Source organism: Aotus nancymaae, unplaced genomic scaffold, assembly GCF_030222135.1.
Source record: "Aotus nancymaae isolate 86718 unplaced genomic scaffold, 86718_ANA_hifiasm-v0.15.2.pri h1tg000040l, whole genome shotgun sequence".
NCBI lineage: Eukaryota > Metazoa > Chordata > Mammalia > Primates > Aotidae > Aotus > Aotus nancymaae.
In genome coordinates, this window is record NW_026988454.1 from 94938746 (window position 1) to 94964057 (window position 25312).

Consider the following 25312-nt stretch of genomic DNA (forward strand, 5'->3'; position numbering starts at 1 on the left):
TTTGTTATCAAATTACATGTGTCGATGAATGAAAAGCCAGGAATAGCTCCCTGGCTTCCAGTTTGGGGATCAGGCAGTGTCATTCAATGAGATTAGAAATATCAGTGTTATAGCAGTACAGCAGACTCCACATTATCCCAGAGATGCAATCTGGAAGAGCTACTATGTACAGTCAGACATGCTGTCAGAGATGATTATATTCAAAGACCATTTTTCATAGACCCAGTGGTTTGTTTCCCAAATGGAAGTGTTTGGACTTACTTGAGAACCTGCCAAACATAAGCACTGGCCAGGTGGCAAACACATTAAGTGGTGAGAAAGCCTCTTTCATGAAGAGGACTCTGGTCTTAGATTAGTACTGCAGCACAGGTCAGCCCACTGTCTGGGCTGATGCTCTTGAATGCATTCTATTAAGAGGTGTTCACTGACTTAAAAAGAACCACATATTGCAAACCCGCTGAAAACAGCCACATAGCTTTGGTTCCCTGAAATTCTTGCATCTGCAGCTTTTAGAGGAGCAGAGTCATGACACCTGTCCATCTCTCACCTTCATTCTCTGCAAAATTAGGACTCACACTACCAACTATACACATCTATAACTTCCCTTCTCATTTCTGGACACTCAAACAGATAAAGTGAGGAGAAATTAGTTGAATGCTAGATTTTTTGTGTTTTTGAGAAGGGAGTCTCTCTCTTGTTGCCCAGGCTGGCATGCAATGGCACAGTCTTGGCTCACTGCAACCTCCACCTCCCAGGCTCAATCGATTCTCCTGCCTCAGCCTCTTGAGTAGCTGGGATTACAGGTGCGTGCCACCACAGCCAGCTAACTTTTGTATTTTTAGTAGAGACTGAGTTTCCCCATGTTGACCAGGCTGGTCTCGAATTCCTGATCTCAGGTGATCTACCCGCCTCAGCCTCCCAAAGTGCTGGGATTACAGGTGTGAGCCACTGCACCCTGCCTAGATTTTTATTTAATAAAAATTAAAATGTCCAATTTCTATTAAACAATGAGAATATATTTCATCTTCTGTATAATATAGGGGTGGTACTTTGAGGGGACAAACAGCTGTACGAAACAATGACCCAAGACTTTCAGTGCCCCATTTTAATGTCACAGTATGAAAATACCTATAATTTTGAATTTTGAAAGATGAATGTTTCTTTAGCACAAAATTATTCATTCTTCTAACTCCAGTTGTAAGAAAAGAATAGCAATTAGGCACCATGTTCATAGAATTAATTACATACACATTTTTAAATAGTGTTAACTTTTAGTTGGCCTCCCACTAAGATATAAAGTACATATCTATTTGGAGGATTAGAAATTAAAATTTCCAGCTTTCAATAAGAAACTGATAGTGTACTAAAATAAACTAAGGTCATCTGACTTAAAGGCTTCACCTCTGTCTCGCACTCCAGCTCTTTTCTTGGAAGAGAAGAAACCATTTCAAAAAATTAAGTAACAAAGGGCTGTTTTGTACACTTCTTACATTCACAGTGAGGAAAATGTTCTGTCCTGTCAATATCAGTGTATCTAATAGAAAATCATTAATTCCATACCTGCTAGCTTTTAAAATAAAACTATATTAAAAGTAAAACTTACAGTATTTATTTCAACCTATAAACCTGGTTAACCTCCATTAGATTAGACTGATTTTCACTAAAATAAATGCTACAAAGTCCTGTCATAACTAAGCATCTTTTTTTTTTTTTTCCTAGAACCCCAGCAGCTACTATTAACAAGTGTCTGGAATATGTTCCTGGCATTTCACCTGTACTCTCCAGTCCTTCCAAGAAACCCACAAAGCAAGTATTACCAACAAGAGACCAGACACCCGGAGGATTTACACTACTTGCCCAAGACCACACAGCCAATTATAGACGATGTTGCCACTTGTACCAAAGTCCATCTGGCTTCAAAGCCTGCTCTTTCCCCATTAAACAAAATGTCTCTCTGCCCTTACTTTTTTTTCCCTTCAGGGCTTTTTCTTGAACTTCTCTTCCTCACAATAATTAAATCATCCATTTAAAGATGTCAGACAACCTCAGTGTTCTAAGGTGAGTTGTCAGACCTCATTTGCTTCACCTTGTCAACCATTATCCTTTGTTTATTCATTCTTCTAACCTCCTTATTTTCAAAGCTGAGAGTAGATAAAACTAGCTATTTCAATAAATATATACCATTTGAGAAAAAATATTTGTATATTAGTGTTGAATATGCAATAAAGTTATAAAAATAGAATGCTAACTACTGTAGCAAAATTAATAAATCCAGTTTTCCTGAATAGTCAAGTTGAATCCATGCTAACTCTCTAATCTGTCTCTTTAGTATCCTATTTTAAAATAATCTTTCAATTAATCCTACATATTCATGGGGATAATCCCAAGGGCAGGATAATCCTTCCTTGTTCCCCATGTTAGTCTGAAAGCTCGTCCAATCACCATTACCAAAGTCTAAACTGCCTGTCATTATTTTGATCCAGGCTGGGATTTCCCACATGCCTGAAATACCAGCTTGTCTGTTTTGCATCCACTTTAGTATTAAAATAAGGAAATGTTATGAATCTTTTCCCAAAATCTCTCCCATATTGAAATTTACATTCTTGCAGACGTGCAGGCTCAGTCCTGCATTTATTACTATCCTAAGAATCTCCATTTTCTTCGGAATTTACGGTATCTTCAGACATTCAATCTGTCGGGAAAAGAAAATCCTATTTTCTGTTACCAGAATGTATCTATTCTTCCCTTATGAAAATGACTGCACGTATGCACTTCTCTCTTAACTAAACCATTCATACAAAAGACAAGTTAAAATCATGCTCAATCACCACTGAGGCTGTTATTTGCTATCAGTTTCTCAGTTATGCACAATCTGACTTCACTCTTATTACAACTTATTCTTAGTTCTTTCAACCTCTTTTCCTGCTTATATGGAATGCAGCCAAGCTCAAATGTTACACTTTTCCTCATTTTTGTCTACATTGTCCTGTAATTCTTAAAGCAACCTCACATCTTGCAATTGCATTTTTTCTTAATCAAAAACTTGACTACTTAAATATTAGCCCACTTAAGTGAAAAACATCTTTCATCTTCATTAGCTATTCATACTCATTTATCTGTAAGAAAAATACTTTTAAAATTGGATTACACAAGAGATAACAATAAACATCCAAGTATTTACATATGTGATCTGTTCTGTAAAATTGCACAATAAAAACAACTTCATATGAGTCATCCTTCACAATATTTATTTTTGAGGATAAAAGAAAATGTTAGTCTTATGTTAATCATTAAAAAAATACATGTTTAATGACAGGAAAACAAAGTCACTTTTTTCTGGTTCTTTAAAAATATTTTAATCGTGCAAAATCACCATAATGTACTCTAGCACAATGCTAAAATGTTACCTAAGATGTAGTGGCTTTTATTAGTTTTACAGGATATATATTTGGCAATAGTTAATAAAAATAATTACTCAAAAGGAACTCTATTTTAGAAACAATATTTTAAAATACAGCAGTAAGCAACAAACTATTCTTTATACATTTTTGGCATAACACTGCCATACAGTTACAGAATTATAAAAAAAGTATTTTATAGTACCATACAGATCCAGAAACTGGTTACAACTTCTACCACATACACATGGTATTGGTACTAACAAACATGCACAGCATTCTGTAATTCATACTGCAATTGAATACAGAGCACAGAGAAGGCCCAGTGGCCACTGGAGAATCGGAGCTTGTAAGTAAATCACACGTTTGTAACAATTTAGCCATTTTCCTGAAATATTTAAAATACAAGGGACACAATAGTTTCCAAATGACATAGTCTGCTGTCCCTCTTCTTAGATAATACTAAAGAAAGACTACCTTACTTAGGAAACAATTTGAAGCCCTTTTTAAAAACAGGAGGAAAGTGCTCGTCAAAGGACCTAACCTTTTGCTCTCATTTGTTTCTCAAAATTATAATGCCACACAATTAATATGCTGTCAACTCTCGACACTGTGGAAGAGTTACTTCACTCACAAACCACCTATCACTGAGTCTTTCTCTTATCTGCAGCCAGTCCATCAATTTAACTTATCAGTAAAACTACCAACTGTTGGTACACACAGGCAAAGAAATTAAACTTGGTAGTTGATTACTTCTATCAGTCTACTTGAAGGCTTCAACACAGATTAAATGGAATTCATGGCTCACATGAGAGTATTAATGAGATCTGTTTGCACACCAATACCTGATCTCCTTGGCACAAAGACAGAGCTGATTCGTAAAGCATGCCCCACAACAAAGCTTTTTTAAATCATTTGTTACCTGCTTCCAATAATTCTCGCACTTACATAAACTTATCAAGGGTTATGTCTATTTCTGTGGTGAGTTTCCTGTTGCTTTTTCTAGACTTTTATTTCATTTGTGTTTTCTTTTTCTTCACATGAAACAAAATCTGTTAGCACTGGAAAAAAATGTTCATTTGACTAATGAGTGCAGAACGTAAATGTCTTAGTACCAAAGCTTATTATATATCTAACTTCTCTGGTTAATGTAAATTGTTATACAAACTATAATTTAAAAAGTAAAACTATGAAAAACCCTAGAGGTTATGTTTAGAAAAGTGTTTTAGTACAGTAAGTGATCATTACTGCTCTTTCTCTTAATCATTTTATAAAAATTTTTATATTAATACACAGCTATAAATGAACAACTTCCCTTTTTTAAAGAAATAGGGGTGAAGAGAAAACTCATATTTCAATGTTTCCCGAGATCATTATTAAGATATAACTATAATTTACTAGTGCCCAATTGCTTACAAGTTTCTAAATAACTACAAAATAAATCATAGCAGATATTGTGAGAACTGATACCCATCAAAATTGTGTATGGAGTCTAAGATGGTTCTTCCTCCACAGAAGTTAGACCTTTTCACCCTCATTATTCAGAGGAGGATCTGAGGACCCATCATGCCAAGGGAGAAGGATGGAGCCCAGCACTGGTGCCACTTTCCTGAGACGCCCACAGTGATTACTGTCCCTTCTCCCTCTCTGAACTCTACTTCCAGCCAGAGTTTGAGTCATAACACAAAACATCTAATTGTATTCTCTATGTGAAAACTTTAATTCAGGGAAATAAACGTATCTATTTCCCTCAAATAATTGAAATAAATTTCACAACAGAATAGGAAATGACAAAGAACACTCTCTCTAACCTAGGAAAAATGCAAGAATGCTTTTAAAATGACTCTAATGAGATGACAACATAAAAGTTTTTCAAATTAGCTTCAGATTTCTCCAACTGTCTACTGGAATTAAACTTTTCATAATTTCTTTAATATAATTCCATTTCTGCATCCATCTACATCTAAGAAGCAAAACAAATATTACTTGCAGTAACTAAGGAATGTTTAAAATGAAAATTATGGTATGTAGCTAAACTACAAAAAGCATAAATAAATGTAACATGGTGAGTACACTTCTTTATGAACTGATGCTATTGTCCCAAATAGCAATGTCTCCAAATTCCATCAAAAGAACTGATATTCATGGTTTGGAAAGTTCCCAACGATGAGATTTTATAATGGAGTAAAAATGCAAACTTCTGAATGAAAATCTTTACATTTGTTAAGGCACATCTGGATACCTCCAGACATTCATATTTATAGCTATATTATTAATTTCAGTAATAGGGATTTCTAAAAACATTCTGTCCCTGAACACAGTCTGCTGGGTGGGTTGGATAACTAGAATGCAGAAGGAGCAGGGTAGTACTCACTGTTACCCTAGAGATTACCCACACAAATCTGTTCCTGTAATAAATAGTACAAAATTTAACAAAACAAATGTACACTCCTAATTTTCTAGATCCTACATTGACCCAGGCCATTTTTCTCTACAACTTCACCTACATTTAATGATTCTAGCATGTCTAAATACAACCTACTTTATGTTTAACACATATACCCCAAATGAGAGAGGGGAATTTCCTAAGTGGAAAACAAAATAGAAATCTTCAAAAACATTCCAACAACAGAGGATCACCATTCACCCCAGACAGACATTAAAAACCTGTAGATCCAGTTACAATCAAGCAAGATCAAGAATATCCTTTGTATCTTACATTAGAAAATAAAGCTTTAGAAGAGTCTCAATTATAGTTTAAAAAATGTTTCATTACTCAGTATGGATGAATACTCAACCATAACTCTATAACTTGAAAATTTAATATTAAAATAACCAAATACCATCCCCCCATTAAACTGATTTTTGACCACTCAATGTTGAGGTTCATTTACTACTGTGATTTTTCAAAGAGTAACTCAGATGTAACACTGTACTGTTTTTCCTTTTCACTAGATCATACTTTCACTCAGATTAAAGTATAAAAGCTAGAAGCAGGGTAATTTTATCTGACAAAATAGGAAACAATGACTATGACAGGCATTATGGCATTTTCATATGTTTATATTTTTAATACTTGGCAAAAAAATACTTGAACTTCCCTAGTAACTCCTGAGTTGTAGATTTTATTTTCTCATTGAAGCTGGAAAAAAGTAGTCCCAAAACCTAAATTCAAAATAAAACTATACAACACAATTTTTGAGCTGACAACTAGACTTGATTTAGATAAAGTAAACATATTTTCACCTCTATCATTATTCTTTTGAATTTCTTGTGAGATTGAGTATGAAAATGTATAATGGTATAATATTCTTCATGTTATAAACTCTTTACAGAAATATATCTTTTAACTACATGTCATTTTACAGTATCTCAAAATAGTATCACATAATCTCCTTTGATATATGAAAGCACAAAATATTAGAAATGTTCTAGACTAATCAAGCGATATAACATCTATTTGCCATGAAATACAAGTTCGTATTTTATCAATAGCCAGTATTTAGTATCCTTGCACTCCACAGTACAACAATAAAGACTATATATTTGTAAAGATTCAGTAATATTTCTAGCTATTTGGTCATGCTTCACTGCATTTTTTGTAATAGCTTCTTGATAAATTTCTGCAAGCATATGGTAGTTTTTAAAATACAAAACATAGGAGTCAAACCCAGAGAACTGTTTCATATATAAGACACACATAAATATATGTATATAGATCTTATTTTAAAAACTAATATACAAAGCATTATTAATAGAAAAAATTTCTAGACACTCAATTTTTATCTGCAAAAGGAATTATATCCTTGTTCTCCATTGAATGATTAAATTATTTACAAATGAATGTAAGAAAGACATTGTTACATATGAATATGCATTTAAAAACAACATAGTGGGAAAACGCCACTATTTAAGATGGATGCCAGGAAGTTTTCCCCTCAAGACTAAATATTCTCAAATTTAACAGTCTAATCAAAATCTTAAGTAGGAATAATATTCTAAAAATTAAATTGCTAAATGAAACATTTCTACTCACAAGGGCTCTAACATACTACAATTTCTAAGTCATTCAGATTACATTCATTGGTTTTAGTATCTGCTAACTTTATTAATATTGTAATACCTGGTCACAGTCTTTTAGTATTATGCATTTAGAAAGTGGTCTGAACACTTTATCCTGTATACAAAATTGGTAAGTTAACTTTGAATTAAATTATTTGTGTTTCTACAATTTGGCTAATTTGACAGTCTTCTCTCATCCTCTAAACCTTGTAAAACTATTTACTGAGCTCTATGGAGACACTGCTACAACAAGCACCATATAAGAGGGTCCATGTTTTTCTTGCATGTAAAATACAAACTGAAATGAAAATGCAGATTGCCAAACCCTAATACTCACAAAACACTAGAAAGCAAAAACTGGCAAATTATGGGAAGTAAAAATGAGAAAGTGTTCCATACTAATTGGAATATGATATACAAAAGTGCTACTGAGATTCATATAAAAAATTATATTTTTTCATATAAAAATTAGAGTTAAGCAACTGGTATGTTCCATGTAAACTTCAAAGCAGTAAAACCATATTTCTAGAGGCATGCTGTGTGATTATTTTTAAGAAATCCACTGCAGAAAACGTGGCTCAATAGAAGCAACAGAAAATGATATGTGATATGAAGTAGGACACATCACAAATTCCCTAGGGAATTAAAATAAATCTTTTCTTAAAAGCTGAAAACAAAAGTTAATTCCTTTCTAAATGAAATAAAGTAGAAATCTTTCATCTATTCATTGCTTTAACTATATTTGTATGTATGCTTTGAAGTTCTTATCACAGTGTTTTTTGATTTGTAATAGTAATAATACAGAAAACAAAATTGTTCTTAGCCAGTGCTATGTAACACATTAAGTGCTTACTAGAGCTGCATATATGGGCTTTTAAATTTGTTCTCAATTTGAAGTTTGGGAACTTTGAGATGCACAAAACTATACTTTTTTAAAAAGAGCACATTTGAACTAAGCAACATTACTAATTTCATAATCCATAGAACACTGACATATTCATGGTTTAAGGGACTGTCTTGTTCACAGTGCAAGAGGCATGCTTTTAGAAATGAATAATTTCTTGTTTTTTAATTCTTCAGTCATTTACATTCAGAATCAACCAACAAATGTATATGGAACAGCCAAAGAGTAAAGTTTTTTTTCTTGAACTTTTCAATCAAAATTGTTTTTAAGCAGTTTATACTGAAAACAATTTTATTAAAGCAAAATCTTGAAGTCATACAATTAGAAGTCATACTCTGTTCCATGTAGATTTCCATACAGATCATCCTAATGTACACAGTTGTCCCTTCATATCTATGGGGCGGTTGGTTCCAGGACCCTCTGCAGTTACCAAAATCTAGGAATGCTCAAGTCCCTTAGATAAATTACTTTAAATCATTTCTAGATTAATTATAAAGTACCTAATACATACAATATAATGTCAATAGTTGTTATACAGTATTGTTTATGGAATAATGACAAAAAAAGACAATATACTGCATTGTTTAGGGAATAATGGAAAAAAAAAAGATGTTTACATCTCTACTGCATATGTAGAGATGTAACCATCAATTTTCCCCCCAAATATTTTCATTCTGCGGTTGGTTGAATCCACAGATGCTGGACCCCGGATATGGAGGGCCAATTACACTAGAAACACAAATGCTAGCTGACAAAGTTGGTAGCTCAAGGGTAAGCATGGAAAGAGGCAAGGAGGTGAGGACAGCAGGACTGACAGATGAGCGGGGGAGGTCAGAGCTCCACAAGGCCATCTATTTCACTTATCAGAATCTAAATAAACACACTGAGGTGCTGGAATCAAAGAATCCAAATTAGTTTCTGAATACATTTGAAAAGATCAAACTCTTTGTTAAAAGTAATAATAATAATTGGCCAGGCACGGTGGCTCACACCTGTAATCCTAGCACTTTGGGAGGCCAAGTTGGGCGGATAACAAGGTCAAAAGTTTGAGACCAGCCTGACCAACACTGTGAAACCCCGTCTCTACTAAAAATACAAAAATTAGCCAGGCATGGTGGTATGCGCCTGTAGTCCCAGCTACTCAGGAGGCTGAGGGAGGAAAATCACTTGAACCCCGGAGGTGGAGGTTACAATGAGCCGAGATAGCACCACTGCACTCCAGCCTAGGTGACAGAGTGAGACTTTGTCTCAAAAAAAATAATTAAGCCATAAATTGGGTAAAGGTGTGGCAATCCAGTGAAATTATCCTCTTGGTTTTCTTCACGTAGACTCTCAAAAGAATATGTTTTGTATGCAAAATACTACATGGTAATTTCTAGATATTCTGAAAATATTTTCAAAGTAATTAGTATACACAGAATTGGAAAATTTACATCCTAAAAGCATTACAGAATACATTTATTTATTGGGTCTTGTCTTAAATCTCCTTATTAGATATTCAATTCATTGTCATCCTAAATGAAAACACAACAATAAAATGCTTATGACAGAAATCACAAACAGATGGCTAAAATTTGAAATGTGACCTTGTCTCTGTTCTTTAGGATAAATGATACATTCGTTATTTTCCCCTCTAACCTAAACTGGCTTATGGGTTTTCTGATGATTCACTGTACTAGTACAACCTCACGGCAATTTGTATTTCCAGGACTTTCACTGTCTTGGTTATGATTTTCACCTTCTTCGTTATTTTCAGGAGATGCACTCTCCTTTTTTTCTGTGGGATTCGTAACTGCTTTTTCAGGTTGAGAATTCACACTCTCAGGATTACTGTCCTCTGTATTTCTTGGCTTGGCGGCTTCATTGCTGGGCTCTGGGCTGGTCCTGTCTGTCTGTTCCACGGGCTCTTTTGGTGCCACTTTTTTTTCTTCAGCTGTTTTGCTATTTAAATGAACAGCTGAGGAGGAATTTTTGGAGTCCTTGGCTTTTTTGTGCATAGAAGTTTGACTGTTATGACTGGAGGCGAGAGGGGAAGACATTTTCTGGGCTTTGCTTCCCTCCAACTGTTCTTTTCTAGGCGGTCCCCAGATAAAGTTCTCTGAAGGCGTGTAGTGTTTCTGGGCAAACCGCAGGAGCTTTCTCCTTTCTCTTCTGTCTCTAATTGTATAAACAAAATACTCTAGAGCACTCTGCTTAATATTGGGAATAGTATTTTCCACAAGAGCTTCATGAAGAATAAATTTTACAAGAGGAGATTTAAAACTTTCATATCCAAGCTCACCAAGGCTTTTAAGAATACGAGTGATTCTTAAATAGTTGTGCTGGGACCTGGAAGAGAATATTGAATAAAATGAGTGGGGGATTTCTGGTGTAGGAAAGCAGGAGAATGAAAACTATTGGGAAAATATTTTTTATGGAAATGTAAGCTATGGAAATATGCCATGTAATGACTTTTTAAAGCCATATTAGATATCATTAAGAATAAAACAGTAGATATTAAAGCCTTATGCCACAATGTAATGTCAATATATGTGAAAGTCAAATGTGTAAAATAAACTTCCCTTGCCTATTGAGTTCTTCATATTAGAAAAATACTTAGGTTTAAACTTATTACCACTGTTGAATTGTTTATTACTGAAAATACACTGAAGATGAGTGATCTAACACAGCATTTATTTGTACCAACATCAATGTACTGTACGCATCACAGGTAACCATTGCTAAACATAAACACATTAGCTAACAGCTGACTGGTGCAATTTATAGTGCCAGCTGACCAGCAAAATCCACCACATAAGCCACTGACAAGGACAGCAGCAAGAAACACTCTACTTTGCTAAAACAGTTCTGACAAGGATACAAAACTGACCTATTTAGCAGAGCATAGTTTAACAGTTAAGAACATGGGCTTCAGAGTCTAACCTGAATTCATACCCTGGCTCTGTAACTTAGCAGCTAAGTGAAACTATGTTTCTCTAAATCTCAATATCCTCATTGGTAAGATGGGGAAAATGACCCACAACTTACTGGACTGTTATAAGAATCAAATGAGATGATACACATGCTGAGTATCTAGAACCTAGTAAGTACTAGATACTTTTTAAAACTATTAGTATTATTTAAAGATATGGTATTAAGGACCACCATATTTGTACCTATCCCAACTTAACCTAATTTTCTTCAAACCCTGGTCATTCTCTCCTCCTCTTTCCCTATCTGATAACTTTAAATCTTATTTCTAATGGCCTTGATTTCAAGAGTACATTTTACTCCATATTACACTAACAACTTTCCTCTCTATTGCAAAACTAATGCCATTACTGGATGAATGTTTTCCAAATCTATTTTGTCACAATTCATGATATAACTTCCCAACCTCGCTCAGCTTAATCTTTATTACACATGCCTGGACAAATTCTAAAAGAACCATGAGCTGCATGTATTAATCATAGGTATTCTCAACAGCCCAGGTATTTATTTACCCAGTATTGCCACATAACCATAACTGTCACTTAACTCCCTAAAGCCCACTTCATACCTCAGACATGGAACTTTCTACAAACATTATATATACCTGTCCTAGCTTCCAAAAATGCTTAAAGATTTTACTTAGAAATAATTAGCAAATTACGTGAAGGAGGAAGAAAGATGGTGATGAATTAAGGGATGAGAGGGTAAGGTGCTGTGGTCTTACATTTCGATGAGAAAGTTTCTTTGGACAAAACAAAAACCTTAATGATTCACACTAACCAAACACTGGAAAAGCTAAGCCCAACAGTTCATCATCTTCCATCTTCTGATGTTTACTAAATTATTGTCTTAACATTCAACTCTGAAGCCCAGAGGGTAAAATATAGCACAGATGTCTCAGTTTTATACATCTGTATTTTTAAATAGGAAGTAACACTCGAGACAATATAAATTTGGGTAAAATTAAGACAATGTGCCACAGCAGGAGCAACTTAGTTGTTACATTCCTACGGAGTTTGCATACTCTAAAAACGTAGTGACAAAATTCTTAGGCAATATCTGCTTCACATGTCTATCAGAAAAAGATGTATGGAAAGGTAGACGATTTTTTATTTTTTTTAAAAAAGGAGCCCTATGACTAAACAAAATTTACTATATTTACAACCAGCTCAGTTTTATATAGCCAATCCTAGATGAATGCTCAAGTTAAAGTTTCTGTACATACTTACTATATCTATATATTCTCCAATTAAAAATATTTACACAACAGTATAAAAGGACAAAAACTTGGGTTAAAAAATGATGATGAGGATCCTGGAACAAAACTATAAAATAAAGCAACTGGGTGTTTCAGTGTGATTTGTAATGTCACAAATGGTATAGAGGAAGACTAAATGGTATAGAGAAGAGTGGCTGAAACCCTTACAGTGTATAAACCATCTTAGGGTTGTATAATAGGCAAAAGAAAGAAGCTGGGGTTCCAGACAGAGGTTAAGAGTAGCAAATACTGTTGAAATTGCAGGAAGACTAGGTAAAGAGAGAAGACATACAAGGTGAGAACCAGGAAACAGAAAATAAGTTAGAGGGCATCCCAGGGTCTAAATATGGCTCAGTAATCCAAGTTGATTACAAACAAAATTGAAAACACATCTTAGTGGTTGGTCCATATATTTGTACTCTCATGTTTGAAAATATTTTGCCTCTTTTAGTCAAGGTCACTTTTCACTCAATGTTATTTTATTTCACTTTGATTCAATATTTTTCCTCTGCTTAGCTACTATAAATATATTGAGTTCCCTGCCTACTCTAAACTACTCAAGATGCTATACACATTAAAAATACAAATAAGTTACAACATTTAAGAATAATTCAGAAAAGGACCAAATTGAAGAAGAAAATAGAATAGATGTTTTCATAGAATCCTCTATCATTTGTTCAAATCTAGCCAATAAAGGTTTTCTTGCAACTAAACTAGAGAAGAAATGTGTTTTCTGGCAGTTTATAAGGCAGTTAATTCACAGCTGGAAAAGCTCTATGCAATACATAAAGGAAAAAGGGTATAGGTGGTAGAGAGAAAGGATGGGGCAGAGGAGTAAGAAGTGACTGTTAGTTCAGGCTCCCTTCCCTGCCTCAAGCCTGGAAATTGTTTAATTACAGCCTTAAAAAGAGACTGTGTGGCCGTGCACGGTGGCTCATGCCTGTAATCCCAGCACTTTGGGAGGCTGAGGCGGATGGATCACCTGAGGTCAAGAGTTCGAGACCACCCTGACTAACATGGTAAAGCCCCGTCTCTACTAAAAATACAAAAATTAGCTAGGCAAAGTGGCGGGCACCTGTAGTCCTGGCTACTGAGGAGGCTGAGGCAGGAGAATTGCTTGAACCCAGGAGGCAGAGGTTACAGTGAGCCAAGATCGCACCACTGCACTCCAGCCTAGAAGACAGAGCGAGATTCCATCTCAAAAAAAAAAAAAACAAAACTTTCCACCTACAAATCAGATGATATGACAAAAAATTCAGATTTAAGCTGAAGACCATATTTTGTTCATTTATTCCACAAAAATTTACTATGCAAGATTCCTATTCCAATCAAAAATAACAAGCTTGAGGTGAGTCTCTAAAATGATAGTCGTTAAGTACATGAAAGATAAGGTACTATCAAATCCTTTCAAAAGATTTGCTTTTCCTTTTGTTGTCTTTCATGTCAACAAGCTGCCTGCATACAGTTCTTTCACAGTGTAACATAAGTGCTTAGAAACTTTGCCCAGAGCTACCTGCATTGCTTAGGTAGAGGTATATATATACTTATGCTTTAAGTGCCCTATTTATATAAATTTAAGTCAAATTTAACTTGAGTTATGAGTTAATGGGTCTTCTAGTCAGGAATATAAAGCTTTATGCCCATATGTTTAGTGTATTAGTACAAACTACCATTTTAATATCATTGATTATAAGTAACAAAAAGGCTTAACATTAATATTTATACCCATTTTACCAAAGCAATCTATAAAAACACACAGAAAAATTAGTTAACTGATGCACAAAACTCAGATTGTTGTGGCCAAAGAAAAATTGCTCAGGTTATAATTTTTTTGTTCTCAGTACTTGCTCAGTTTAGCTAATTATATAATATGCTTAAAAGTACTTTAAAGCTGGTGGTACATAGGCCAGCACTGATAAATAATTAAACTATAATTAGTTTAAATGTAACTGTAATTAGTTAAAATTTAAATATAATTAAAATGAAAAATGGACAGTTTGCACATGAAGAAAATATTAAGAAAAATAAACTTTGGTTATGAGTATTAATAAGTTATAAACATCCAAGCAAATGTATACAGCAAAAGAATTACAAATAAACTGTTAATAAATTGCAAAACTTATGAAGAAAAGTTTAACCAAAAATAAGTTTTTGTTTTTTACCCAACAGTGAAAAGACAAGTGTAATTTTCTGTTTTAGAAAAAGTACTGGCCCATCTCATTCTTGTAAAATGATTTTTACACATCATAGGCTTAATTCATGAATTTAAGAAAGCATTATGCTTAAAACACGTTGTGCCCCACAAAGCTTATAGCCTACAAGAAGGGATACACAAAATTGTACACAAGCAATAACAATAAACTACAAAAAAAATGTGGCATAAGGAAGAGGGAGACAGGCAATATTTGGCTGTGGGCAGTAGGAAGGTTTGAGGGAGAAACAGATCTGAAACTGAATAGCTGTGTTTCTACCTAGAATTTTGTTCCTTTTTGCTGTCGTTTTGTTTTGTTTTTTAGAATATGGTACAGGAATGTAATGCATTTCAGACTAGCTTTTGAATCCAAATTCCTGGGCCCATCTCAGGTGCTGGATGTTCCTATGTTTCATAGAGAAGTCTGACCAAGGGGAAACAATTGTGCTGGCCCCTGATTTATCACAGGGGCTTTACTTACTCATTCAGATGCTGAAATCTTTCCTGCCAGTTAACAGCCCGAGCAACATTTCCAATTTTATCAGTCAGTTTTATTCCAAAAAATTCTAGCATCATTTTATAAGCCAGGAGGAATCTTCTAATTGCTTCTTTTGTTTTTTTGAATTCCTAATAATGAAAAAAAAGTCAGCTGAAATAACGCAGTAGCAACAAGGACAGTAAAACAGCAGTATTATTTGGCCACCTTATATAAAATGAAATGAGCTTGCATTACCTCAATTTCATATGTAGTTAGTTCTTTAGCATAAAAGTTCAAGCCTTGTTCTCTCAGGGGGAAAAGCCTATTTTTTAAAAAAATAAAAATTTTCTATTAACATTGTCTGGAAAACATAAATGATTAAATAGGACATGGTTCAAGATAGATAACATGTAACTGACCATTGAATGTAAGTGTGGTTGTGCTCCAGTTTTTCATAATCTCCTTTCCATTTATTTAGAACTTCTTCAATGTAAACACCTAAATAGTAAATATTTAAAAATGAACCAGACATTTAAAATATTGTGAAGACATTTTAAAATTCGAATCACTTGAGTTTTATATTAAAACTTGTTTAAATTTAATAGTAGCACACAAGAAAAATGCTTTTAAAAGATGAATACCCTACACCCATATACTCAGTTATATAATAAATCTAATTTAAAAAATAAATGGCACTTCAAATTGCAGAAGACTCTGTTGGGCAATGTACTCAAAAACAGGGGTTGGCAAACTATGGCCTGCTAGCTGTTTTGTAAATAAAGTTTTATTCAAATATAGCCATTCACAATTATGTCCTGTCTGTGGCCAATAGCAGATATGCATAGTTGCAATATAGATCCAATGTCCCCCAAAGGCTAACATATTTACTATTTGCCCCTATATAGAAAAAGTTTCCCAATTCCTGCCTAGGAGTTATATAGTTCTTTAAAGGCTATATTGGATCAAAATGAAATGTAGGGGAAAAGAAAGACAGGAGTAGAAAGGGAAGAAAAATGAGGACGAGAAAACAAAGGAGAAGGAAAGGGAGAAAAGAAAAATGTAGAAAAAAGTTGTAAGTGCTTACTATGTGCTGTGCCCATATTACACAGAGTGTACATTATCAAGCTTAGTCTTCACAGAAAGTTCCCAGTGTTATGATCCTAATTTTAATAACGAAGAAACTGGGCAATTTGTTCAAAGTCACACACTATTAAAGTAAATCTTGGAGTAGAACATAGGTTTTTCTGGTTCTAAGAAGTAAGCCCTTTTCACCCCGTCCATTCTTCCCCTACAAGAACTCACAAAAACAAAATCCTCCTAGTTCCTAAGTCTGTCAAGGTCTTTACAATCGACTAGCCATTTAGTCAATCTTATAGAAAAAACACAGCAATATAATTCTTATATTTCTCCAAACAACTCATCTCATTCTTGTTTCCTCCAGAGATCACCAGTTTACAGTAGAGGCCCATCCTGAAAAAGTTTGGTAAAAAGTTGTTTTGAATCATATTATTGGCTTTATTAGCAGGTTGAAACCATTTTCCTCTAATTTTCCATTTGTTTTCCTTTCCAACTACCACTTCTCTTGCCTGATAAGTAAAATATACCATTGCAAGATGATTACTGCAAGTAGTGTGTGTGTGTGTGTGTGTGTGTGTGTACTAGGGAGGAAAGTGAGTTGATATAATTTATAAACTAGAATAACATTTTATGTGACTTTAACTAAAACTTCTGACCCCCACCAATCATATAAGATTTCAAAACAAACTTTGTAATAAAGATTACCAAAAATATTAGCTTAAAAAATAAATTTCCTAGTAGATACAAAAACAGTTAAATATTATAGTTTTATGTTCAATATTTTTTAATACTTAAAGGTATTCTTTTCAGTAAATTGTATGCAATTTACATCAGACTCAAATCAACAATCTATCATTGCATTTCTTCCAAAGATTTTCCTACCCCAAGTCCTAACAAAATGAATAATCAATATTTTTCCATTGGTAAATAAAGCAGCACATTTCTATCATTAGTAAATACAACTGTACAATTTTATCCAGAGGTGTCCCTCCAAATCACAGCAGACTTTTGAGACACTAGAAAGTCGAAGACAAATAGATCTGGTCATGTCAACAATGTTCTCAAATATTAACTCCCAGCTGGTAGGTCTGTTAGTACACAGTACTGGGACTCCCTCTGCCCAAACTCCATCCAGGCTTTAGACCTCTTGCCTCGAGTTAGTTCACCAAAGAATGCAAGGTCCTGCCACTTAAAAGTCTTGCAATCTATCACCTTCATTCCATGACTCACATTGCTATGGAACTGGCTCAGTTTCCACTGAGAGCAAATAGCAGAAGCCAGGGTAGTCTGACCACTTCACACAGAATAAAGCTCTTGGGAGAGAAGCCAGCTTTGTGGGAGTGACCTGGATAAAATTAGGATGACCACCATGAACCACAGCATGATGCCTCAGTGAAATATATGATGTTGTGGTCTATTACCATAGCAGCTGCATCTTCTCACTATGGGTTTGGAAAAGATCCTATGAGGGCAATTGCGGGAAGGAGACAAGTGTATTTGCAGAGTTGGATGGAGATCTACTGTATCTGCCATTCCTTTCCCATAATATTGGAACTTCAAACAGGGATTGCTATAGATTACTGATAAACTGAATCTGAAAACTGACAGGAAAGATAATTCTAAATACAAACAGCACTTTACAATCACATTCTCAATTTTCAGCTATGGCACAATGGAAAGAACAGTGGACTCTGGAACCAGCAATTGAGTGACGTGCAAGTCAGTCATCTAAGCTTTAAGTCCTAGTGACCTAATCTTTGAAATGAGAAAGCTGAATTTGATCTTCTCCAATGTTCCTTAATAACCTAAAATTCTATGGTTCTATATATCTCCTCTCTTTTCCTTTGACAAAGATTGTCCCTACTGTCTTTCAGATAATAGCAATGTAAACAAGTGGTGGGAAGGTATCATTAATCCGTAGCTCTTCTTCCAGAATTTACCAAGTGCATGCTCACAGACCTATGATCTAGGACATGGGGGACACATTAGACTGCAGAGCAAAGTAAATCCAATCTATGAAATAAACCATAAAATAAACCAAGTGTATATGATTATTTAATGCAATTTGCCGAGTATATGTTACTCACCATCTGGCTTGAATGGAATTTTATTCTTATAAAAACGAAGATTGCTCAAGTCATTTTGATATCGGATATCTTTGAAGTTCTGCTAAAGAAAAAACTAAATCAATCTCCAGAACACAGAAATATAGTAAAGGTATAAGGACCCTTCATGCATGTTTTCTCAGTGGCACCATACACTTAAAAACAGAAGGAAAATAGTTTACATTTTAGAAAATAATATTCTATACTCTTACTGGGTACTGGTGTCGGTACTTGTACAAATCCCTCGCAGCATAAAAACTTCTCTTTGGTTTGGCCGTTGCTTCAGTGGAATCATCACCCTGAAATAAAAAGTGAAACTCCATTTACATGTTGATGCAAGACAATTTCAGCAAGAAATTTCTAGAACAAACAAAATAATGAAGATCCATAAAGAAAGCCTGAAAATGGTCAATCTGTCCAAATTGATGAAAATATTATAAATGTTCCTTTAACAATGCTTACTAGTAATATTAGCATCCTATTTTGCTTATTTGAACCAACAACATTTGTCCTAAGATATATTACTGAATAAACCACTTTATTATTAACCAAAAACCTATAGAGGCCAATGTTATAGATCAATATCCATCAGAAAGAGAACTCTAAAAGGAATTCAAGACATTTATCAAATGATTGTGCAAGTGATTCTATGATAAAACTTATTTTAGAATATTTTAAAAAATACTAAGAATGTGTTAAGATACTAAATCAGTTCTACAAAGAAAATTGTCATTAAATTTGCAACATTTAGCTGTACTTGGAAGTCAAGTAATATTTATGAAAAGAAAGGATTTCAAAACTAGCTTTCTAAACTCCATCCTTTATAACACCATGACAAATACACAAAGCCATGAATAATCATGTATATAAACATTTAAAATATATACACACAAAGCAATAAAATGCTCTCAAATGGAATGATGTCCAATTGAAATAACTTATATGTGGTAGTTTACTCATACTATTTAAACTCTAAGCAAAATTTCTATCACCATGAAGTTATTTTTAAAGTATAAGATGCAGGTTAATATAATCCATTTGCATTCCCTATATGTACTATTATGATATATGAGAAAGTGCTGATGACAATGACTAAAAAGAAAAACTTTAGACCGTTAAGAGTCATTAAAAGCTTTGCCCCAAATTCTTTTCTCCTCCACCCCTGTCCTCCTTCTGTGTTGACAGACTGGCGTCCTCTAAGTAATTTTCACACAGTTTTGAAGTGGGTGATTCTCACTATTACTACAAGTACGGAGTTACTTCAACACCAAATCTTCTGATGCTTAACATTAGTTACTCTGCCATGTTACATAAGCAAGGAAAAGCTTGATTTCTGGTCCTTGCCACACATTTCAAAATAGCTCTGCCTAGCAAGTTTCTGAATCTATTTAGCCTCAACTACAACCATATGAATCATCATCCTACATTTGTATAGAAAGCACTCTCCATTTACAAAGCACTTACTTGTATATTATTTAATTTGATTCAAACACACCTGACTGACAGTTACAGGTTTCCATCTTAGAAACAAGGTATCAGGGCTTAGAGAAGTTGAACACTACCCAGAGTCCAGTGACAGTGGAAGAACAAGAATCCCAGGCTCTGCGTTCCAAGTACAGGTCTGAATCAATCTTAGTCACACTAAAAATGAAGGATGTATGGGAACCTTGGTGTAGTAGCAGTAGCCCAAGACTTGGAGTCAGAAGACGAGGAATCTTAACTCTGCTGCTTAATATTTGTGAGGCCTTAAGCAAATCATTTAGCTGAATCTTAGTTTTATCATCTGTGAAATAAAGATAATGACTCATGCTCTACCTATTTCTCAGGATTATCATAAGAAAGACTGTGTCTTGCCAGCATCTGCTCCTGCTCTTACAACCCCTATTCCCTCTGGACTCTCTACCCAGACCTCTTTCACCTGCTCAAATAAGGATTCTGTTGTTCAACAACATATTGTTCCTCTTCCCTGGATCATCAAAATTTCCCTCTCTTCTGGATCTTAAACATGCTGTAATATCTCTAATCTTAAACATACAAAACCTTCCTTGACACAAGTCTATCCTCAATTACAGATCCATATATCTGCTCCTTTCTTATAGATCACCACCAAAGAATTGCCCAGACTTTGTCTCCTTCTCTTATTTCCCCATTTTCCCATGACCCACCTCAATCAGGCTTTTGTTCTCAGCACTCCAATGAAATAGTTCTTGTGAACTTCACCAATAAATCTCCATCTTGCCAAACCATTTCTTAATGTTCACCTCAGGTGACCTCCCAACAGCACTGGGCCAATTAAAGCATCCTTCCTTCCTGAAACACTGTCAGTATTTGGCTTACAGGATACTGTACTTTCTTAGTTTATTTTCTGTCTCATTAGGCGCCCCCCTTGTCAGCCTCCTTTTTTTTGGCTCCTCCTCCTCTTCATACCCTCTAAATGGAGGGGTGCCCAGGACCCTCATTCCTCATCATTCCTTGATAACCCCTTATCTTCCCATGACTTTAAATACCATTGATCTCAGATGCTGAGGACTCTCGTCCTGGACTAAGTCTCCTTTCATAGATGTAATGTAACTATCCAACGAATAATTAACTATCCAACGACTCCACTTGGATGGCTAATAGGATATCAAACTCAAGAGAATCTTTGACTGAACCTCTAAAGCTACATTCACCCTAGACTTCCCTGTCTTCGTTAATGTCACCATCATTTGTCCAACATTCAGAGGAACTAGGATGATGCAATGGAAGCAGTGTGAAGGAGTCCGTCTGGGATACGCTTTAAAAGTAGCTCCAGTATTACCTGCAAGTAGATCGACTCTAAGGAAGAGACAACAAATGGGGTTGAAAGTCAAAAGGCAAAATTGAAAAGCAGATTTTTTTTTTTTTTTTTTGGAAGTCAGATGTTGATACTAACAAGAAAAATTAATCATTAAAAGGGAATAGGGAGGGCTGGTGTAGTGTACTAGTTACTGCAGTAGTGTACTAGTTACTGGAGTTGCAATTAACTGACTGAAACATTATTAAAAAGTTTTATATAGATGGTCCTGGTTAGTAGGATTGAATCTTAGCTGGTTTTTTTTGATATCCCAAATTTCTGTAGGAGGTTACTTAATTGGGAGACAAATGGAAGGGAAAAACATGAGAATGCAGCATCTAATAATTTAATAAGATTGAATTAGCAATGCAAAACAACAACAGCAAACCAGACACAGGGGTAGATGGAAATTCACAATTCCACAAGTCCAAGGCTCTGATATTAGTGATAGACTTAGGTTTGCATCATCGTCTCCCTCAATGATCTTGGGCAAGTTTTATTTTCTCTCTAAGCCTCAGTTTTCTCTAAAACGGAGACCACACAGCAAACTCCCACCCCAAAATTGTAGTTCATTTAAATAGCACGTTTAGCACAGAGCCTGCACTAAGACTTCATTTAGGTAAGGAGCAAATCATAAACAGAGTTGTTCATCAAGATGGTTGAGGCAGCATTAGCTGTAATATTGAGGTAATGATTCCCCCAAAACCCTGTGGTCTCATTGGACTTTGGATTCCATTTTCTCAATCTCGATTGCCCATAGCTGATAAAGAGAAGGGCCTAATGCAGAGCGGCAAACCTGAACCACCTCAAGGATGTACACTCTTCTTCTGAGGGTCGGCTATATATTTCCTCCTTTTAAAAGTTCCTGATTATTTTCAGTCCATCAGATGTTAAGGAGGTTATTCACCGTTTGACTAACCTCTCCAAGCTGTATTAGTCAAATGGTTCAAGCACAGTTGGATCAACAAGTCTTGTGAAATAAGATTCGTTAAGAGTGCCCTGAATTCTAGGTTGAAAGGCCTGAGTTGGGCAGATCAGTGACGTATGAACCTCAGACGGGGGCCGTCTACACTTCTGACGGCTCACCCTCCACTGTAGGGGGAGAGCGCTGGCTGCCTGCTCTTGTAGCCCCATCTTACTCTGAGTAATTTTTTTTTCTCCCAATAACACTCACTAGAGGGGTTGTCACAATCCTCTATTTTTAGACAGGTTCCTCCCACCCCACCTTCGCATAACCCAGCTGCGCTACAGAGAAAAAGAAAACACCCATTCAAGTTGGGTTCTGCCTTGAGGGACTTCCCGGCCGTGCCCTCGGCCAGGCCCCAGGCCAGCAGTGGGCGGCTCCGGCGCTTTGGGCTCCGGCAGGCCCCCGGGCTCCACCGCCAGGCGGGTCAGGCGCGGCGCGGAGGGGCCGGGTCTCGGAGGCGAGCAGCCGCCGGACGCCCCTGTCCTCCGCTTGTGAGGGCGGCTTGGCGCTCGCCCCTGTTTGGGGCGCCCCGGCCCGACCCAACCCGACCCGAGGCCACCGCTGGGCCGCGTACCTGCTCGGCGCCCGCCGCCTCCGTGTCCTCGTCTGGCGCGGGGCTGGCGGTGGGCCGCCCGCCGGCTCGCTCCAGGGGCTGCGCGGGCTGCTCGGGCTCCTGCCCCGGGCCCTCGCTGCCGCCGCCCGGCCCCGGGTCCTCGGGCTCGGGCTCCGAGTCGGTCTGCCAGGTGGAGTCGCAGTCCTCCACGGTGGTGGGCTCGCGGAAGCTGACCCCGCCCAGCAGGTTGCCCATTGAAGAGGCAGCGGCGGGCGTGGGGCTGCAGGGCTGCGGGGCGCGGGCTGCGGCAGGCGCGCTAGGGCCCGGGCATGGCCGCGGCTAGGGCGCTGGGCGGCAGCCTAGGCGCGCCCGCCCCGCACTGCCTCAGCGTGGCGAGCGGCGGACAGGCACCCTCGCGGGGAGGAGCCGGCGGCCCCGGGACCCGCCGCCGCGCGCGCCTGAACCCGCCCATCCGGCTCCTTCTCCTCCCCACGGGCGGGAGCGGCTCCGGCCCAGAGCCCACGGGGGAGCCAACTGCGGCCCCCAACCGAGCGCCGCCGGCCCTGGGTGCCCCCTCACTTCCACTTTTCTCCCCGGAACACCTGCCTTCACGCGGCCCCTGGAGGTCCCCGGAGTGGATGGGGGTGGGCTGCTACCCTCGCCGCCCAGAGCCGGGGATGCCTGCCTGGGGCATCTCCCAGCTGAGCGGGAAGAGGGATCACGCCCAGTTCTGGGAGCTGAGTACCAGCGTGGACATGATGTCGAGGAGGTGTCACCCTCAGAGGTGGGTCCTGTCCCCCTCCCCCTCTCCTTCCCCCACGAGAAAGACACATTAGCTGCAGCAGAAGACAAAAGCTAATGGTGCCTGGGCACCATATAAACAGGAAATCCCAGCTGCCACGACTGTACTTAGGGCAGCCACCTAGAGTCCTTGTAGTCTAGAAAGTCAGAGCTATCAGTCACCTCATCTAATGAACAAACGTCTGGTGAAACAAAAGGAACAGTAACAACTGGACCATCACATTGATTTGTGGGTAGTCTTACACCCATTCCAAATTGATGCTCTGGATAGGCAAAAATCTCAGAATCCTTGAACAGATGGGCTGTTTCTAAGGGAAGAAGCCTTGGCCCTTTGGTCTGTTCTGCAAACAAAGAAGGATAGGGAACTGTGTTACAAAAGTACTTTTTTCCTTTTTTTTTTTTTTTTTTTTGAGACGGAGTCTTTTGCTATTGCCCAAGCTGTAGTGCAGAGACGGGATCTCGGCTTGCTGCAACCTCCACCTCCTGGTTTCAAGGAATTCTTCTGCCTCAGCCTCCAGAGTAGCTGGGATTATAGGTGTGAGACACTGCGCCCAGCCTAGAGGAGTTCTTAAAGATAAAGTAGCGTAATCAAATATGTGACCTAGAGTAAAGTGATTATTGTGAAAATGTGTCTTCTGACTTTCTAACTAGAAGGGAAGCATCTTTGCAGGCAGCCCCCATCTGAAAGTGTCTGTATTTGTTCAGCTGCATAGGCTGGTGCTAGGGACAGTGCTGTCAACTTCGTGGATGCTCAGTACACATTTGTTAAATATGGACTGAGAAAAAATGAATTAGATACTTGATTAAACTGTTGAACTTGGAATGAAGAGTTTCTTTTTAAATGCTTCATGATGAAGTAGGAAGGCAAATCATGGTAGATGGACTGTTTCTAAGAGAAGAATCAGGTAAATAGGCTGCCTATTCCATGGATAAATCAGGATTACCTAAGCTCTTCATGCATTGGAACAGGAGATCTAAGCTGTGGCTCTGTTACTAATCAGTTTCTGACTTTAGGTCACATGAACCTAAACTTCCTCATCTGTAAAATGAAATCAGACTTTATTTCTGGGGTCCCTTCCAACTCTGACCTTCTGTGATCCTATGACTGGGAAAAGTTCTGAAACTAATAAATAGACACAGATGCACAAAAAGGCCTTTTTGGCTGGGTGCAGTGGCTCATGCCTGTAATTCCAACACTTTGGGAGGCGGAGGCAGGCAGATCACCTGAGGTCAGGAGTTCAAGACCAGCCTGGCCAACATGGTGAAACCCCATCTCCACAAAATAAAAAAATTAGCCTGGTTTAGTGGCAGGTGCCTGTAATCCCAGCTACTGGGGAGGCTGAGGTGTGAGAATCGCTTGAACCTGGGAGGTAGAGGTTGCAGTGAGTGAGATCAGGCCACTGCACTCCAGCCTGGGTGATAGGGTGAGACTCTTTCTTTAAAAAACAAAAACAAAAACGTGTTGGTCATAATGGCTTAGTAGAAGAAGATGTGCTGCAGCCACGTACCATAGGAATCCACTGCTCAAAGCTGGGGATTTGATTGATTTTCCATTGGCAGAAGACCAGAACACGTTGCAGAAGTAGACATTGTCCATCCAGGCTTAAAGTGTTCCAAGACTGTTGATGTGTAGAGAGTCTATGGATAGTTGTTGTGTCCCAGATGCTTCATCAGTTGGTCTAGGTGTATGTAGTTTAAAGTTGGCCATATGTTCTTTGCTCTCTTCCCGTTGA

General features: G+C 37.3%; 1 protein-coding gene and 1 long non-coding RNA gene across 3 annotated transcripts in view; one reads left to right on the forward strand and one right to left on the reverse strand.

Moving 5' to 3' along the window:
* Nucleotides 1-4711, forward strand: part of LOC105730558 (uncharacterized) — a 111971-nt gene extending 107260 nt beyond the window's left edge. Inside the window, exon 3 of the long non-coding RNA XR_001110505.3 lies at nucleotides 1720-4711. This is a non-coding gene — a long non-coding RNA (uncharacterized LOC105730558). The remainder of the gene's footprint in view (nucleotides 1-1719) is intronic.
* On the reverse strand, nucleotides 3228-23033 carry OGFRL1 (opioid growth factor receptor like 1). 2 transcript variants are annotated; one of them, XM_064360921.1, is made up of 7 exons: nucleotides 22800-23033; nucleotides 18656-18742; nucleotides 18426-18504; nucleotides 15681-15759; nucleotides 15517-15583; nucleotides 15265-15410; nucleotides 3228-10692 (listed from the first exon to the last, which is right to left on the reverse strand). In XM_064360921.1, the coding sequence occupies exons 1-7, from the start codon at nucleotides 23031-23033 to the stop codon at nucleotides 10032-10034; spliced, it is 1353 nt and encodes a 450-aa protein (XP_064216991.1). In that variant the 3' UTR covers nucleotides 3228-10031. The 2 variants fall into 2 exon arrangements, with proteins under 2 accessions (XP_064216991.1, XP_021525927.2); XM_021670252.2 differs by having other exon boundaries at nucleotides 18426-18507.
* Nucleotides 23034-25312: the final 2279 nt, after the last annotated feature.

What these genes read in the sequence shown, in the direction of transcription:
- OGFRL1 (XM_021670252.2), bottom strand. Translation starts at nt 23,033, where the DNA reads ATGGGCAACCTGCTGGGCGGGGTCAGCTTCCGCGAGCCCACCACCGTG. An exon ending in AGGCGGCGGGCGCCGAGCAG is followed by an intron (nt 18,743 to 22,799) that starts GTACGCGGCCCA and finishes TTTTTATTTCAG; the next exon opens with GGTGATGATTCCACTGAAGC. An exon ending in AACCACACTTACATTCAATG is followed by an intron (nt 15,584 to 15,680) that starts GTCAGTTACATG and finishes TTTAAAAAATAG; the next exon opens with GCTTTTCCCCCTGAGAGAAC.